General features: G+C 38.6%; 1 protein-coding gene across 2 annotated transcripts in view; it reads right to left on the reverse strand.

Annotated features, from left to right (window-relative positions):
• Window positions 1–17907, reverse strand: part of LOC121729433 (neuroligin-4, Y-linked-like) — a 92298-nt gene that overhangs the window by 15034 nt on the left and 59357 nt on the right. For both annotated transcript variants that reach the window (XM_042117947.1, XM_042117946.1), the window contains exons 5-6: window positions 6836–7036; window positions 5626–6118 (exon numbers count right to left, since the gene is read on the reverse strand). In XM_042117947.1, coding sequence (XP_041973881.1) covers window positions 5626–6118; window positions 6836–7036 — 694 coding nt within the window. The remainder of the gene's footprint in view (window positions 1–5625; window positions 6119–6835; window positions 7037–17907) is intronic.

Here is a 17907-nt window from a genome sequence, read left to right on the forward strand (position 1 = left end):
TAAGCGAAATTTAATATTGTGAACGTGAAAATATGAACGCGGTTTGATATTCCTCGAAATAGCTGGTTTTGATATTCTTTGTAATTTGATCGTTAAAATTAGGACCATTTCCACTCCAGCGCGCCTAGCATACGCCAACGAGATATCTCACTCTCGAGATAATTAAAAACTACTCGTCTCATAATGTCAAAATGTCGACATTATCTCGACAAAACTCTATAAAAATGTGTTATTTCGATGATAGATCTACGCGAGAAAAAATGTTTGTCATGCTAGGGTCAATAGAGATGAAGAGACAAACCATCAAATATCGAGAAAACATGTAGAGTGAGATATCTCGTTGGCGTATGATAGGCAGGCTGACCAGTTTCTTGTCTAAAATAATAAATGAATAAAATTATATAATAAAAAAGAGAAACAGAATGCAAAATATTGGATCGATGAAATCACTGGAAGTAGCTTGCTCACTAGACACAACATTCCTTAAAATAGATAAACCCAAACACTGAGCGGGCTAATGATCTCATCAACTATATTGCTAAAAACACAAAAACAAGACCGATATCAGTTTGAAAACAAAAAAACTAGATCAAAATCGGTTACCCTGTTTAGACGCTACGATGCCACGGACAGGCACAGATAGGCAAACACAGAATATAAGTCTACCTATATGAATGTCTAGACAGACAGACAAACCGAAAGACACTGTTTTTTCTTTGGGGTTAAAAAGCAATTTAGATGACATGCAACTAACTTAAGAGGATTCCACACCGCCGTTTTTCCATACAAACGCTGTCCCCTGTTTCCTCCCTGGAAAATGCCGGTAGAGTTATGATTTTTTTCCTGAATATCTATGGCCACTATTAGCATGTCCCTATGTTTTCTTTTTTTTCATAATTTTATTATTAAAAAAGATAAGAACGTCCAAAAACCCAAAAAAATGGCAAGATTTTCCTCTGTGTTCAAACACCCAGAAAACCAAACTGACTAAAATATACAAAAAAAAAATAAAACATAGGAACACAGCTCAAGCCTTGTTTTAATTCTTAATGAAAAAAAGTACTTAAATCGGTTAAGTTTTGGAGAAGGAATCAGCGGACAACGAATCGAAGATTTTATGTTCTTATATTAGAACTTTTGTCGTGTTGCCTCTATCGCGCTCTGCGGTGGGAGACTTGAGATTGGTGAGACAGCAATACATTTTCAAATACCTATTTTCAATTTCTCTCGCCCCTGGTGTATCCTCTTAACACTTTGAATACATTATTTTAAAAGGAATGTCATGACTGTGGTAGAATTTCTTTTTACATCGGATAAGTTCTAGCCTCTAATTGATACCGCAGTTTCTATTCCAGCACAAAATGCAAAGTATATTCTAACAGGAGAGCATTGAAAATGTAAACCGAACAGTAATGGTGCTTCAGAACTAACGATTTCACAGACGAGTGTAACTTTTAACTATTTAAAAATCCACCGAGGACAATATGTATGTGTAAGAAAAATAAGTGATAATACTTTAGGGTGTGTATATGTTCCTTATAGAGAGTTCACTGTGGAAGTAGCAGCGCTGAAAGACCATTATTTTTGTTACACCTTGTATATAAGTACATATTTTTTTATGAAATAAGGGGGCAATCGAGCAAACGGGTCACCTGATGGAAAGCAACTTCCGTCACCCATGGACACTCGCAGCATTAGAAAAGCTGCAGGTGCGTTGCCGGCCTTTTATAAGAGGGAATAGGGGAGGGTAGGGATGGGATGGGAAGGGAAGGAAACAGGGTAGGGGATTGTGCCTCCGGTAAACTCACTCACTCGGCGAAACACAGCGCAAGCGCTGTTTCACGCTGCTTTTCTGTGAGAACGTGGTATTTCTCCGGTCGGGTCGGCCCATTCATGCCGAAGCATGGCTCCCCCACGTATGAATGCGAGTATATCACGAGTTGAACATAAATTAAAACAACGAGGTAAATATAGGGATAACGTTTTGCTGACGACACGAAGATTTACGGGCCGTTTACCTGGTAAATTATAAAAAGATATATTCTACGGCTTTGTTTGCTGGCATTATCCATATCAACGCTCTCAGCATGATAATTATTATCATCGGATTTATCCCTTTGAATGTTATGAAAATGTGTATAATCAATGCAAAAGTGTCATACTAAAATTATTTATACGTACATTTATACGTGGGAGAGCCATGCACGGTTCGGCACGAATGGGCCGGCTCGACCGAAGAAAAACCACGTTCTCACAGAAAACCGGCGTGAAGCAGCTGTGTTTCGCCGAGTGAGTGAGTATTCCTCCCCTATTCCCTTCCTTCCTATCCCTACCCCCCCCCCCCCCCCCCCTATATTACCCTATTACCTCTTAAAAGGTCGGCAACGCACCTGCAGCTCTTCTGATGCTGCGAGTGTCCATGGGCATGTCCATGGGCGACGGAAGTTGCTTTCCATCCAAACACTGAACCGAACTTGACCAAATTTGGTATTAACATACCTAATTAAGTTAACCCGGCGTCATGGGGGCAGAAAAGTGTTACACGGACGTTGGGGTGGGTCTCACATACCCGTGTGTTAGATATCAAAATCAGTCCAACTTTTTATAATAATCAATTTATTTTATATGTTTATATTAAATTCAATGTGTATTTATATGACTTAATGAAACATAAATATATTATATAATGTTTAACCATATTTAATAGAGCTTTAAAAAAGAACGACAAAAGTCAACAAAATATTTCTCCTCTACTTAAATGTTAGTCTATTACTAATTAACAGTCAGTTTTAATTTTTTAATGGCACTCATTTAAAGAATACTAAAATATTTTTATAAAAAATTAACAAATAATCACATCTAATCATTATTTTTGGTGCAATCAGCACAGAAAGGTGCAACATGTTCTAAGCAAATGTGTTTGGTGCAAGTTGCAACTTTCGCAAATGAAATAATTCGTTTTACGTTCTTTTTTGGCTTAATAGTCTTGGCTTCTTTGCCGGAGGTTCCCCTGAAGATTAACCAAGAAATTTTTCAATAGGCGTCTTGTACTAAATTGTACCGTCTTTGCCACGAACTAGCCGTTCAGATACAGTACAATGCTCTTCCGACAATCGATTACTACCTGCACGCGAAGACAGTGGAATGTCATCATCGCCAGAGATATCTTGCTCTGCGTCACTAGGATTACTACGTTTACTCAAGAGATCTTCTTCTTTGCATATTTCCTGGTCTGACGAGGTAGACTCAGAGTCCGAGTTCCGACTCTTGTAAAATTGAAAGAATGGGTTGTCGTTTTTCCTCTTCTCAATCCATTTTGAGATCCATCAGATCACCGGTGATCGCGACAACAATAGAATAACAATAGATTTCCAAGAATCCACGATCGAAAGATCGTTGATTCTTCGATGCGTTTTTTGTAGGTAAGTACTTCAAGTACTCACCTACAAAAAACGCAAAGTAATTAAGTAAGTACCTACAATAAATAAAATACATTTTACTATAAATCATCTAATTTTATTGTAAAACACAACAAAAATACAAAAAGAAATGTTAAAAACACTGATAATCATTAAAATAATGTCTGTGTAAGATGTCCTGAAATTGTAACACTGACTGCGGGGATGGGTCTCACATACCTTATGCAACTTTGGGCCCCTGTTACTACCGCTGCGGCCGTCGCAGGACTAACGCATTACCTGTGACTCATAGACCAACTCAACAGCTCCAGCTATTGAGAAATTTGGCAACGCTGAACGCATGGTAACTGAATTACAAGTGAAATAAAAAGTGATGGGTCTCACAGACCCAACCCCCATGACGCCGGGTTAAAGTGAAATAGTGCTACGCATCATTTTCTACCGACATTGGTCTAGCGACCGAAACAGCGTCGAGGCGTAGACAAAAATGAAACCTATAGCCAAGTATATAAAGTGGTATTTTATTTGAATTTATGTCGGTCGCGGTCGCGTGCTGTCTAGAACAGAATTCTACCTTTAGTTTCTAAACACACCATGCCGAAGTTCCGCGGCGGAAGTTCGGCATGATTACGTCAGCAATGTCAATCGCATACAATAACGAGACGTAATTGCGGCATGGTGTGTCATCGGTTATTTAAAATACATTGCGGCGGCCGAACTTCGGCCGCGGAACTTCGGCATGGTGTGTTTAGACACTTAGAATGGTAACAACTAACAATATTCATAGACATTACTTAGTGATCAAGAGAGTGTTATGACTACAAAGTTTTCGAGTGTGGTTATATTCGCAAAGTTCTATACAACAGTAAGCTGGCAACTTGAAGAACAATATTATTACTAAAGTTACTGAGATTATAGATATTCCATTTCATTTTAATGTGATTATGAAATGCCCTGAAATATTATGCTTGGACGCCTCGCTGAGAAAGCTGAGTGCTGTTTGGAATGGCGAATTTCATCGACATAAATCCATACTAATATTATAAATGCGTAAGTGAGTCTATATGTCTGTTACCTCTCACGTCCTAACCGCTGAACTGATTTTGCTGATGGGGATGTTGTAGGTCCTGAGAAAGGACATAGGATACTATTTGTCCCGGAAAAATGTATGGTTCACGCGCGATAAACTATTATGGCGCCACGAAGCACCGGGCATCATCTACTTTTTGGTAAGGCAAAATTGCCTGATTTAAATTAAGTTATATTTGAAAATGAGGAACATTTAAAATTATTTTACTAACGCAAAATATTGTTATGTATAAATGCTACTATTTTAATATGTAAGGCAATAAATGAGAGTGTCAGCCCACGTCATACTTTTTGTAGAACCAATATTCGGGCATGATTGAACTTTCATTTTATGTCTGTCTGACTTTTAGAATTATGGTGATTCATAATCTATACATACTAATATTATAAAGCTAAAGAGTTTGTTTGCAAAAAATCAGTTTGCAACGAACTACTAGACTGATTTCTATGTAATTTAGCACAGACATCTAAAAGTAGACCACAGGGAAGAAAATGAGTAACTTTTTTTACGAACCAATGTACGGTTCCTACGAAATTGCTTATTGACACAGGCGGAGCCAGCGGATCGTCTAGTATCTATATACAGGGTGTAACAAAAACAAGTGATAATACTTTAGGGTGTGTACGTTTTCCTTGTAGAGAGTTCACTGTGAAAGTAGCAGCACTGAAATACCAAAATTTTTTTTCACTTTTGTATGGGGAAACTCGTGACGCTCGGGCCCTTGCCCATACAAAAGTTAAAAAAAATGTTCGTCTTTCAGAGCTGCTACTTTCACAGTGAACTCTCCACAAGGAACATGTACACACCCTAAAGTATTATCACTAGTTTTTGTTACACACTGTATATAAAACTCAAAGGTGACTGACTGACATGGTGATCTATCAACGCACAGCCTAAACCACTGAACCGATCGGACTGGAATTTGGCATGCAGGTAGATGTTATGACGTAGGCATCCGCTAATAAAAGATTTTGATCAATTCCACCTCCAAGGGGTTAAAATAGGGGATGAAAGTTTGTATATAATAATACTTCTTAACGCGAGCGAAGCCGCGGGCAAAAGCTCGTTGGAAAATATAACATAAAAAACACGAGAAAGTAATAAATAATGTTTTACCTTAGCATTCGATCCCGCTTTTCCGGTTCGATGCCGTTCTGTACGTCGTGAGCTGAGAACTTCCAGAGCGCTTCACACGACGCCACGCCCAGCAACAGATCGTATTTGTTCTGAAACAACCTCCGACCGCTGTCGCTCCGTTTTATGAAATAATTATTCTGATTCATATTGTTCAGTGGCCCGAAACTGGGGAAATCACCGGTGGAATGAAGAGTCAGAAAGTCCTTCGCAAAATCCGTCTTGATCACCACACCATCGACTGACGGGCCGAACGCGGTCAGAAAGTTGGGAGGCGATATGTCTATTGATAGTAATTCCTCTATCGACGCGTCTCGCAGACAGTCTACTATGACCTCGTGGTCTTTCGCCAGGTCCTCAGGGATGGAACAGTTCATGTGCTTCGCTAGTTTGAGCGAGTAGTAGACGGGGTCGTCGACCACCGCCCACGAGCTTAGCGCCGAGCCGGATAATAGTATCGCACGATGGAATAGACCTGTGGACATTGTAGCGGTGAGATTAATTGATTAATGAAGCAATGCAAGCAAATAATTGACTAGTTTTATGATTATTAGGGTCATAGTAGGGGTCGTAGCTAAAACAATTAATGCGGTGTTAAGACCTATTAAGACCTGTACACAGCTTTCATTCTAATTTTTTTTAATTTAGAAGTAGTGCTCGTCTAACTTAAAATGACGCGCCCCTCCACATGACTATTTGATATTATTTTAAATGAGAAATGTTGTACTGTAAATATACGAGGGAGGGGGCCTCATTTTAAGTTAGACAATATTTAATAAAATAAAATAAAAAATTGTTTTATTTCTGAATAAATTTGAATCAAATATTTTCAGAATGTTGAACTACATGTTGCCTACCACCGGTTCGGGAACTAACCCGGCGAGAAGAACCGGCGTAAGAAACTCGCACGGGGCCACTTTTTAGTAAAAAAGTGGAAAATTTGTCTTTTAAAAAAATAAAATTTACAATGTAAATAACTTAATCTATAATAACTTGATGATATTGAACTACTTATTGAAGAGTAAGACGTCCCTTAAACAACTTTTAAAGTCATAACATTAAAAATTAAAGCAGTAAGGAATCAGGTAACAGCACGCATTTTTTTTGCTCTCGATAGAAACCTTTTAATATTTGATTATACAAATTGAGACCTTAGTATGAGTATCCACTATTCAATAACCAACCAACAAACCTGGCATAACAGTGGGCGATATCATTAGAAAGTTGATACACGCGGCGCCCGACCCGTGGCCCATCAGCGTGATATTGCTGGGATCGCCGCCAAACAGCGCGATGTTCTGCTGAACCCAGTGCAACGCCGCGATCTGGTCCATCAGCCCGTAGTTCGCGACTCGAGCCTTGAGATTCGGTGTAGGATTCGCGTTGAGGAAACCTGCGAAATGTTTTCACCGTATTTAGTAAACCCTTTATGTTTTAAACGTTCTATAATAATAAATCCATATTATAAAGTGTGTCCAACCAAACCGCTGAACCGAATTTGCTGAAATTTAGTATGGATATACTTTGAGTCTCAGGAAAGAACATAGGATACTTTTTATCCCGAAAAAATGGACGGTTCCCACGTGACAAACGAATTTTGGCGCAACGGAGTTGCAGGCATAGTCACTACATAGTATAAAACAAAGTCGCTTTTTCTGTCCCTATGCCCCTTTGTTCTCTTTAGCCCCAATTTCACCAACAACTGTTAAAGTTGATGAATTAGTATCACGTTAGCTCTTTTGTTTTTCATATGAATGAAAGAGAAGACTTGATATTTTAACAAGCTGTTAACACTAACAGATGTTGGTGAAATTAGGCCTTAATCTTTAAAACTACGCAACGGATTTTGATGTGGTTTTCTTTAATAGATAGAGTGATTAAAAAGGAAGGTTTATAAGTATAATAACATTCATTAAAAATTAAAGAAATACTGTTATTTTGAGGCTTCTAATGTGATGTCGTAAATACCCTGCGAGATTTATCAAAATAATGTACTAGTAAGTATTGTACACAATAAAATGGTTTACAGAAAACTTCGCGATAGTATAATATTATGTCTATCTCTTATGGATATCCCACAAGAATATTTTTTTGTCATTCACTTTTCACTACAAATACCTAATGGCTATAAATTTTCGAAGCGATTTTAACCAATACTTATTCGATTAAATACTATAAATAAATTGTTGATTTAATATAGATCTATCCCTTTACAGCATATTATGATATCCCTTTACACATCCCTTTACAGCATAATATGATTTAAATGAACATTTTCGAAGATTTCACAGATTTAAAAATGTGCGGGACGTAGCATTTGCGGCGGTACCGGCCAATGCGGGCCACGGGTAATAACGAATATAAATCAAAACTGTTTTAATAATTTTTTCAGTGAGTGACATCTAGGCTATAATAATATATTTTATACCCGTGCGAAGCCGGGGCGGGTTGCTAGTAATAATATAAAATGCCTTTTTATAGTCGAAGTCAATATTTTATTTATCGCCCCCATTGAGTCTAAAACGCCGTCTGTCTGGCCTATAACTGATACGTGTTACTAGGTCATCCATTTTGAGATTTATCCCAGTAATATCTATTTCTAGGACAGTTTTATACAGGTGGAATTATAGGCTGCACAAGCCGGGCTAGCACGGCCATCAGTAGAAATGCGAAAGTATAGACAAACCGTGGAGATAAATTTAAGGTGAAGTTCCGATCTTTTTTCGTTCCGAAAAATTCAATTAAAATGCCACTTTATGACAGCTATAGTCCTAAAAATTCAAATAATATCCTACTTTATGACATATACTATAGTCTGTCATAAAGTGGCATTTTCAATTTCTGTCGGTCGCGATTAGCCGCGGTAAAGATCAGAACGGCACCTTAAGTTTATGTCCACAGTTTGTCCATACTTTCGCATTTCTACTGGTGGCCGTGCTAGCCCGGCAGATAACGCCTACAACTCCGTTGCACCAGAATTCGTTTATCGCACGGGAACCGTACATTTTTCCCATGTGAAAAGTATCCTATGTCCTATCCCGGGTATCAAAGTATCTCCAAATCAAATTTAATCAAAATTGGTTCAGCGGTTTGGGCTTGAAGAGGTAACAGAGAGCCGGACACACTTTCGCATATTATTATTAGCATGGATTTACCGGCTCAGGTAAACCAGAGTGTATATTCCAAAAATGGATTTACCGGCTCAGGTAAACCAGAGTGTATATTCCAAAGAGTGTATATTCCAAAATTATGCTTATAATACCGTGTCTAAACACACTATGCCCAATTTGGTGGAAGTTCGGCTTGATTCCGCATGCAATGTATTTTAAATTACCGATGATACACTATGCCGAAATTCCGTCGCGTCTTAATGTATGCGTTTGACATAGCTGACGTAATCATGCGGAATATCCGCCGCGGAACTTCGGCACAGTATGTTTAGACACTAATTTTGAGACCATTTTGTACTGAATCAACAGTTCAACAGGTTCTTAAATCTTTTGTAATAAGACCATTATAAGTTTCTTACGCCGCGCCGCTCCGGTAGTTCTAGCCTGGAGGCCTACTACAAAACCGTTTTGAGATTCAAACAATCGAATGTAAATGCCGCGTCCTGCTCTACCAAACGTGAAATGACGTTGTTAGAGAAGGACACGGCATTCCGATTCGATCGTTTGAGTCTCAAAACACAGGTTTGATCTCAAATCGGTGGCAGGCGCGTTTCTTGCCAATTTGGAAATAAAATATTATTTATTTATTATTTTATTAGCAAAAGCTTTATCTGTTCAGGCGAATAATTGCCTTATTATACTAATTGTCTCTCTGTAGGATGCCATATCGGGTAATATAAGGTAAAATCTAAGGGTAAAATAAATAAGATGAGGAAGGGCCTCATCTAAACCCTCATTTTCGATGATTTTAATATTATAATTAATTTGTAACAAAAAGTTTATTTAATGTTTAATACTTAATAGCATATTATTATTATTATCTATCAACTAACTTTCTCTTTACTTTTCTCATCTTAATCCTTGACTTTATAATTACTTAATAACAAAAACTTTATTTATAAGATGTGTAAGTTAACTTTATTATCAACAAAATAACACAATAAAATGTATTCAATAAAATATACAAACTTAAGTACTTATACATTATACAATATTACATTTTAAAACACAATTACTTTAAAAGACAAATACATAATAAATGAATAAATAAATAAATAAACACTATAAGTAAAAAATTACATCTAAACCGCAGGCAGCGGGCAAAAAATACTCCTTTTTGTCATCAAATAATATAAAATATGTACACGGTGTTTCGTTAAACCTTTTTCACTTTCTGCTAAGGTGTAATTTATCAGTGAGTGAGAAATGGGTGTTGCGCGTAGTATATACCTGATTGTAATAACATAGTACGCCATCATTCTTACCCCACCTTGTAGGGGTAGCTTGATACTGAATTATTTTGATTCATTTGTCTAACAGTAGCAACTTTTTCCTTAAAAACTGGCTTTGTCTATGTAATATTCTCCTCCAATCAAAATTAACTTTGCCTAAACTCTAAAGTACTACAAGATTTTATTGAGTCATTCGTTCAGTCTAATTTTTGAGTGTCAGGTTAAATTGACGTTCTTATGTTGTAAAGCATAATAATAGGATGCGGAAAAAGTCTTTTCGCATTAGCCCGGGCGCGCACTAGCGGCCAGGCCGCGGCGGCCATCGAGAGTATGAATCCGCCATAGACAACACGCACCTGGCCGCAACGCGACCAGCGGCCACACCATACTTTCGATGGCCGCCGCGACCTGGCCGCTGGTGCGCGCCCGGGCTTATACATGTAGTATGTATGAACTTGTCATAAAATCTCTTGGGCTAGGTATACCAATTGTATCTGGCGGATTATGGTAATCAACAATAAAAAGTTTCAATTGTACAGAAGATAATTCCAAATTCAAATTAGGTAAATGTCAGATTTTCATTTGTTTTTCTGTTAAAAAGAGTGATTACGAAGAAATTCAATTTTAAAATTTAATTACAAAAAAGGTAAAAATGCAACACAAGCCGGGAAATTTCTTTTTGATGTTAATGGAACTAATGCAGTATCTGTGAGACTAGCGCAAATTCGGTTTAAGCATTTTCAGTCCGGAAATTTTTATATCAATGATGCACGTCGCTCTGGTCGCCCTGTTACGGACAAAACTGATGCCATTTTTGAAAAAGTGGAGCAAGATCGGCATATTAGTAGTTCTTTACGATGTTTTTTTTTTTATGAAGTAAGGGGGCAAACGAGCTAACGGGTAACCTGATGGAAAGCAACTTCCGTCGCCCATGGACACTCGCAGCATCAGAAGAGCTGCAAGTGCGTTGCCGGCCTTTTAAGAGGGAACAGGGTAATAGGGGAAGGTAAGGATGGGAAGGGAATAGGGGAGGGTAGGGAAGGGAATAGGGTAGGGGATTAGGCCTCCGGTAAACTTACTCACTGTGAGTTTACCGGAAGCGCAAGCGCTGTTTCACGCCGGTTTTCTGTGAGAACGTGGTATTTCTCCGGTCGAGCCGGCCCATTCGTGCCGAAGCATGGCTCTCCCACGTATAAAGAACTGTAGCTGAAGAACTGGGGATTGACCACAAAACGGTTTTGATGCATTTGAAAAAAGCTGGGTATACAAAAAAGCTTTCACAAAGTATATTTTTACCGTCGCAAAATGTATTTATTCCGGAAAAAGCTGGTTAAATCATCATATATTCTGAAAAGTTTACTCGACACAGTTTAAGCTACCCAGAAAGTCTTAACCCATACGTAACAAAGTTTACAGGTTTCCAAACTTTTTAATATAACTTTATGATGACATTGTTCTTAAACTGTTGCGTATAAACATGGTAAAAAGCTTATAAAAGTTAGCGTAATTGATATAAAAATAAGATCCGAGAAATAGCATTATGCCTTTTTCTAGTTAGCTTTTGTTGTTAACAAGGTTGTGTTACTTTCTTTGATAACCAGTATTTATTATTTATTCTAACAACATTTCATTTAAACAAAACCAATATTAATATGAATACGACGGTAGTTTTATCAACTGTAAAAAGTTTATTTTTCCTAGCATGTGTAATATAAAACATTAAATGCATTATAAGTATCAGGCAGTGCGCAGTCATAAAACAAAATAGTAGTAAAAATACTAAGATTGAAAATAATACTATACCTACTTGTATAAACATTTTTGTGAGTTTTGAGTCGCAGAATTTCGGTCGTTCAGGACGCACAAAATTACGTTCGTGTGAATCAAACAGACGATCGCTGGAGTAAACTTACTCTGGAATGGAGACCAAGGCTGGGAAATCGGGGTGTAGCTCGACCTCCAACTAGGTGGGACGACGATCTCCGCTTAGTTGCAGGCCCATGTTGGATGCGAGTAGCAGGAGATCGGTCATCTTGGCGTTCATTGAGAGAGGCCTATGTCCAGCAGTGGACGACTATAGCCTGATATGATGATGATGATGAATCAAACAGGACTTTTGTATCAAACTGAACGCAGCAGAATTTCTGCCAGCCGAAATCCTGCGACTCACAACTCACAAATTACGCTCGTTTGGCCTCACTATAAAGCCTACGGTCGGTAATTTATTATACCTATTTTAATAACCACAACCTCCTGACGAAGTTCAGTTCAAATATGGTTATTTTAAACGTGAAATTATATTTTACATAAAGTTTACTGATACTAATAAAAAACGTCATAATAACGTTTGAATCTAGGTAACATTATAAAAATATTCACATGAATTTAATTAATTCATAAATTCAATCCAGCTTTTAGTCCACGTACGTAAATTCAAACATTTAATTCATATTTGCATTCAATCTAAACCGTTTTACTCTATTCAAACTTTGATCAGTGATTTCTAAAATTATTATTCAATATTAAAAGAGGGTTATTAATTCAATGAATGTTCAGTACACTCATATTCAGAAGATCGTAAATATGCCTGCGAAAATATTTGCAAATCTTTTATGAATTTTATAGAGACGAAATCATCATAAAATTAATATGAATAAAATACACAATAAAATATCAGGTCTTCTAAATATAATAATATTATTTAATATATTCATACTGAGAATGTTTCAAATAAATCTATACACGTGGAGCAAATATTTACTTTATTGCTTACATTTTCATTTTGTTTTATTAATTTCCTTTGGTCGATTTGATAGCAAACAATTTTATTACATTTGTATCAATTTACGTAACATTACACCGTCAAGATGGGGGACCAAATTCAAATCAAAAGGTACCGCGTCCCGATCAACGCATCAAGCGACTGCGACGGTCAAAAATTCAAATATAATACCACTTTATGGACTAAGCCAGGGGTTCCCAAACTATGCGCCACGGCGCCCTGGTGCGCCGTGGAAAGGCAATAGGGGCGCCGTGAGTCGATCCTCTTCACTATCCGAAACCACAAATATTATTAAATTAAATTATAATATTAATTATGTAAAGCAAGTAGATGATTAAAATATATTTATTTATATGTATATTTTTCTAATAGCTAGGTAGAGTAGGGCACCGCGCCGTGATAAAATATTTTACGTGTAAATGTGCCGCTGGCTGAAAAAGATTGCGAACCCCTGGACTAAGCTATAGGTTTCATTTTCTAACGACATTAGTTTAGCGACCCATGCCGCCGCTGATTTTTAGTAGCGTAGACACCATTATACAAGTACGCTGGACTTATGGCTATTTGAAGCGGAATCAGCGCCCCCAATGCGGGGGAAGAGAACTAAATCTGACGTAACCATGACGTTTGAAAGTCGCCATATTGGCACTGATAGCAGTAGTGGGAGTACTTGGAACTAATACTAGTTTCTACAACCAATAACGACGTTACGTCATGGTTACGTCAGATTTAGTTCTCTTCCGCCGCATTGGGGGCGCTGATTCCGCTTCAAATACGTACAATAAACAGCTGTAATTTCAAAAGGTCCAGCGTACTTGCATAATGGAGGTCAGTGGGCGTAAATCAAAATGAAACCTATAGCTTATGTTATAGAGTGGCATTTTATTTGAATTTTTGTCGGTCGCGATCGCTTGCCGTATTTATCGGAACGATACCTTTACGCATAGAAACTTAATCATAAATTCATAAAACAATAAATCGTTTAATTTCTCAAATCTTACAAGAAATGGCTTTGTTATTAAGTCAGAAAATTTAATCAGTTTGTGTTTGTTAATTTGCCATAAAATTAAATTTGTGCAAAGCTTAAGGAAAACCAGACGCAGACTAAAGTTTGTTCTGTGAATTTGTACTTAAGGTACAGGTGAGGTATTCGGTTATAGTGTGTAGGTACGTAATTTAGTTGGGGTACGTCAAGCCCAGCTGACAGATCACGGGCTAGCGTTGTTTTGACATCCCAAGTAGCAGACTTCAGACGCCTTAAATCTATTTATACTTTAGGAGTACTAATCATGGCTTTTTTATAGACAAAATAGACATTGGCATTCTATACATGGTTTTGAATAAGAACTAAGTTTCTAATAGAAAAAAATATCTAGTGTTCCTTGTTTTAAAACCTTTATTAGTTCATTACACTGAGTTAAGAGCAAATTGATTTGTTATGGACTATATTTGCTCTGTTACAAGCGCTGCTGTAGTTCAATTACTCTATAGACTTATTATCACAAATAGTTTTTAAGAATTGAAATTATTTGTAGAACAATAATTACTCTAAAAGTAATCAAAAAGGTTTTTAGATTGATTTGTAAGGCACTTTTTTAAGTCTATACTTAATAGAATCATTGACTAGATACTCAATAGTGTATACCCTAGTGAAAGTCCTGTTTCCTACTTCATTAGGGAACTTAGGCTTTAAACATTTTATTTTAAGAGTATTAAGTATATAAAGGACAGCGTTCTGCGAGCATGAAGAAAGCAGGAGATATAATTTTATTATAATATTAGAAAGACAGGAGGCTTTCGGAGAAAAGTGGAAAAGTATAAAAATCGTTCAAGTGCAAGTCAGATTCTGATCTGTATAATGATACATAGAGAAAAAAATAGGCCAAAAATTGTGATTTTTTTTGTATCAGAGCACCCTTTTATTTTTATTTTAGTAGAATTTTAGTATCAATTATTAAAGTTGTTAAAGTAATATTTGAGGATTCTGTAAAAATTTTAAGTGCCTACGTGTTGCCATTATGGACTACGAGACAAAAAGGCCAAAAAAAATATGGGTATACTTAGATAAATATTAATTTTATTTTGTTTTCAGTATTTGTTGTTATAGCGGCAACAGAAATACACAATCTGTGAAAATTTCAGAATTCTAGCTTTAGCGGCTCTTGAATTACAGCCTGGAGACAGACAGACGGACGGACAACGAAGTCTTAGTAATAGGGTCCCGTTTTTACCCCTTGGGTACGGAACCCTAAAAAGGTTAGGGCTGGACTGTCACATCAACTTTCTTTGCCCTCAAAGTCATCAGTCATCGATTCAGCAACGAATCGACAATTATTTTCATCAAGCTGCGAAAAATAATCACCATTCACCGTCTCAAAAATCGTTTCTTTATGAAAACCATTATGAACTACAAACTGATAATGATAGTGAACATTCTGGCGATGAAGAAGTGCCTATAATTTGCTTGCTTTAAAAATAATAAGCAACTACTATAGCGCGAAGCACTAAGCAGGCGCCTCGCGCCACCCCTCGCACCGCATCACCGGGGCCAATCATACCGCTGAGACGCTCGGGTCGCGATCGACGACCAATAACACGCTCCGAGTATGAGTATTATCTGCGCGCGCATGTTTAAACTGGAAGCGCGCGCGTCGGTGATCGCGTCACGACAATCGCGTTCGCGCCGTGCTATGTGCAACACGTACAAGTCTCTCGCAGCCCGAAGCCGGTCATATGTAATAATAATAGTTTGTATAGTTTTCATCAGTGTTGAACTCATTGTAAATGTTCAATAAACTATTTCGAACTATAAGTGGCAGCCCAACGTTTGGCCGAAAAGTTTCCGAAAAGTTTAAGACCTAGGTTTCCGAAAAGACCTAATAGTGTAACGGTTTTTTCTCCGCGAACTAAACAGTAGGTGTGGCCTATATAGTTTTCTGTTTAGTTTTGTTCCGCGAACTGTTAACACTACGTGTGAAATAATGACTTTCTGGAAGACCTAAGACTGTTTCGGGTATTCTCCGCGAACTAAACAGTGTGCATCTCCGCAACGGTGTAGTTTTGTTCCGCGAACTGTTAACACTACGTGTGAAATAATGACTTTCTGGAAGACCTAAGACTGTTTCGGGTATTCTCCGCGAACTAAACAGTGTGCATCTCCGCAACGGTGTAGTTTTGTTCCGCGTTCTGTAATAACAATAAGTACGTGTGTACAGTGTATGTACATAGACTCTTCTAGAATACCTAAGTTTTGTCACCGGTATTCTCCGCGAACTAAACAGTGTGCATCTCAACAACTGTGTTAGTTTTGTTTTCGCGAACTGTATTAATGACAATACGAGTGTTAAATGTTAATAGACTTTTCTAGAATATCTTTGTTCTAGTACCTATTCCGCGAACTAAACAGCCGCGCGTGTGTCGACTGCTGTGTTAGTTTTGTTTTCGCGCGCTAATAATAATAATAGTCTAAAACATTTCGTTCTATACTTTCCGCGAGCTAAACAGTAGGTGTGCTGTGTTACTTTGTTCCGCGAACGGATATAGTAATAATAGTGAAATTAGTGACTTATAGAATACCGAATACGTAAGGGGGCGTCCACAAGTTACGTAAGCCTCGGTGCTGTGTGGAAGCCTGGACTATAAGACTTTATTTCGGTTCTGTTCCGCGTACGTGGTGACTTATCAAGATGAACACCAGATCAGCCCATGCGAAACAAGCGAGTTCGTCGGCTGTCCTCGAATCGTCCGTGGACGGGACGCCGACGCCGCCGCCGGTTTCGGCGGACACGTCTCCATGCGCTGCCGGCGCTGACGCCGCCCAGGTGCCCGCGGAGGACCCGCAGCCAGCTGGTGGTGCGGCTGCGGCCCCGGTCACCATGACAACGGATCAACTTCTATTACTCATAGACAGGTTGAGTCGCGGCGAGCCTGTAAGTACATTACCAATTTCTACTGGCAATTTCGCCAAGTGCACGGCTCGTTTTAACGGAGAGAATAACAGTAACGTTGAGGCGTTTATCGATGCAGTGGAAACTTATAAAGAGTGTCTCCGTATTGACGACCACAATGCCCTACGTGGGTTGTCAATGTTGCTGACGGGATTGGCCGCTACTTGGTGGCAAGGAGTCAAGGACACTACGTTGTCGTGGCAAGCTGCTTTAGAGGCTCTAAAGCAAACTTTTGGACCTCGCTTGCCTCCTCACAAACTGTATAGGAAAATTTTTGAACGAGAGCAACGTGTAGACGAGTCTACAGATTTGTTTATTTGTCACGTTCGAGCACTTTTCGCCCAGCTCCCGCAGTTTACACTGACGGAAACGGTACAGCTGGATATGGCCTATGGATTGATGCACCGTCGAATTAGAGAGAAAGTCCCGCGTGCTAACTTTACTAGTTTCGCCGAGTTATTGGCTCAAGCACGGCGGGGGGAAGATATTATAGACGAGAGTAGGCCGCGTGTCAATATGGATACGAAACCAGCGCCGTATACTTCGGCGACGGCTCAGGCGGAGCCTAGTATTACTACGAGGAAGTTTCGGCCTCAATGCAAGTACTGTAAACAGTACGGCCACCTCAAGGAGGATTGTCAGCGAATTGCCAAGCAGGCAAAGACTAGAGATGGTCCAGTTGAAGGAGCTTCGCGTTCCCCTGCGGTCACGTGTTTCGGGTGTGGGACACCCGGAGTTATACGCTCGAACTGTCCAACGTGTAAGGAGAAAAAATCGAGCGCGCCGCCCGTGCCATCTAAGAGTACATTTCAATCGGTTTCCGCGAGTTGCGCTAATATTGATTCGCGTGTGCGTCCTGTGTTGCGTGTACAAATCTGTGGTGAATTCGGTAATTTAATAGTAGACACTGGAGCTAAACATTCCGTAGGAAGTGTTAGTCTAAGAGCCCACTTATTTAAGCATGGTTGTCAGTTCCAAAATGTATTTACTGAATTAAAATATGCGGACGGTCGGACCTCTGCGCAAAATGTTGAAATAGCGCATGTTAATGTAACGGTGCGAGGCGTAGCGCGAGCGGTCGATTTTATTATGTTGCCGGATGCAACCGAGAGCCTGTTAGGTATGAATTTTAT

This window comes from Aricia agestis, chromosome 8 (assembly GCF_905147365.1).
Source record: "Aricia agestis chromosome 8, ilAriAges1.1, whole genome shotgun sequence".
Classification (NCBI taxonomy): domain Eukaryota; kingdom Metazoa; phylum Arthropoda; class Insecta; order Lepidoptera; family Lycaenidae; genus Aricia; species Aricia agestis.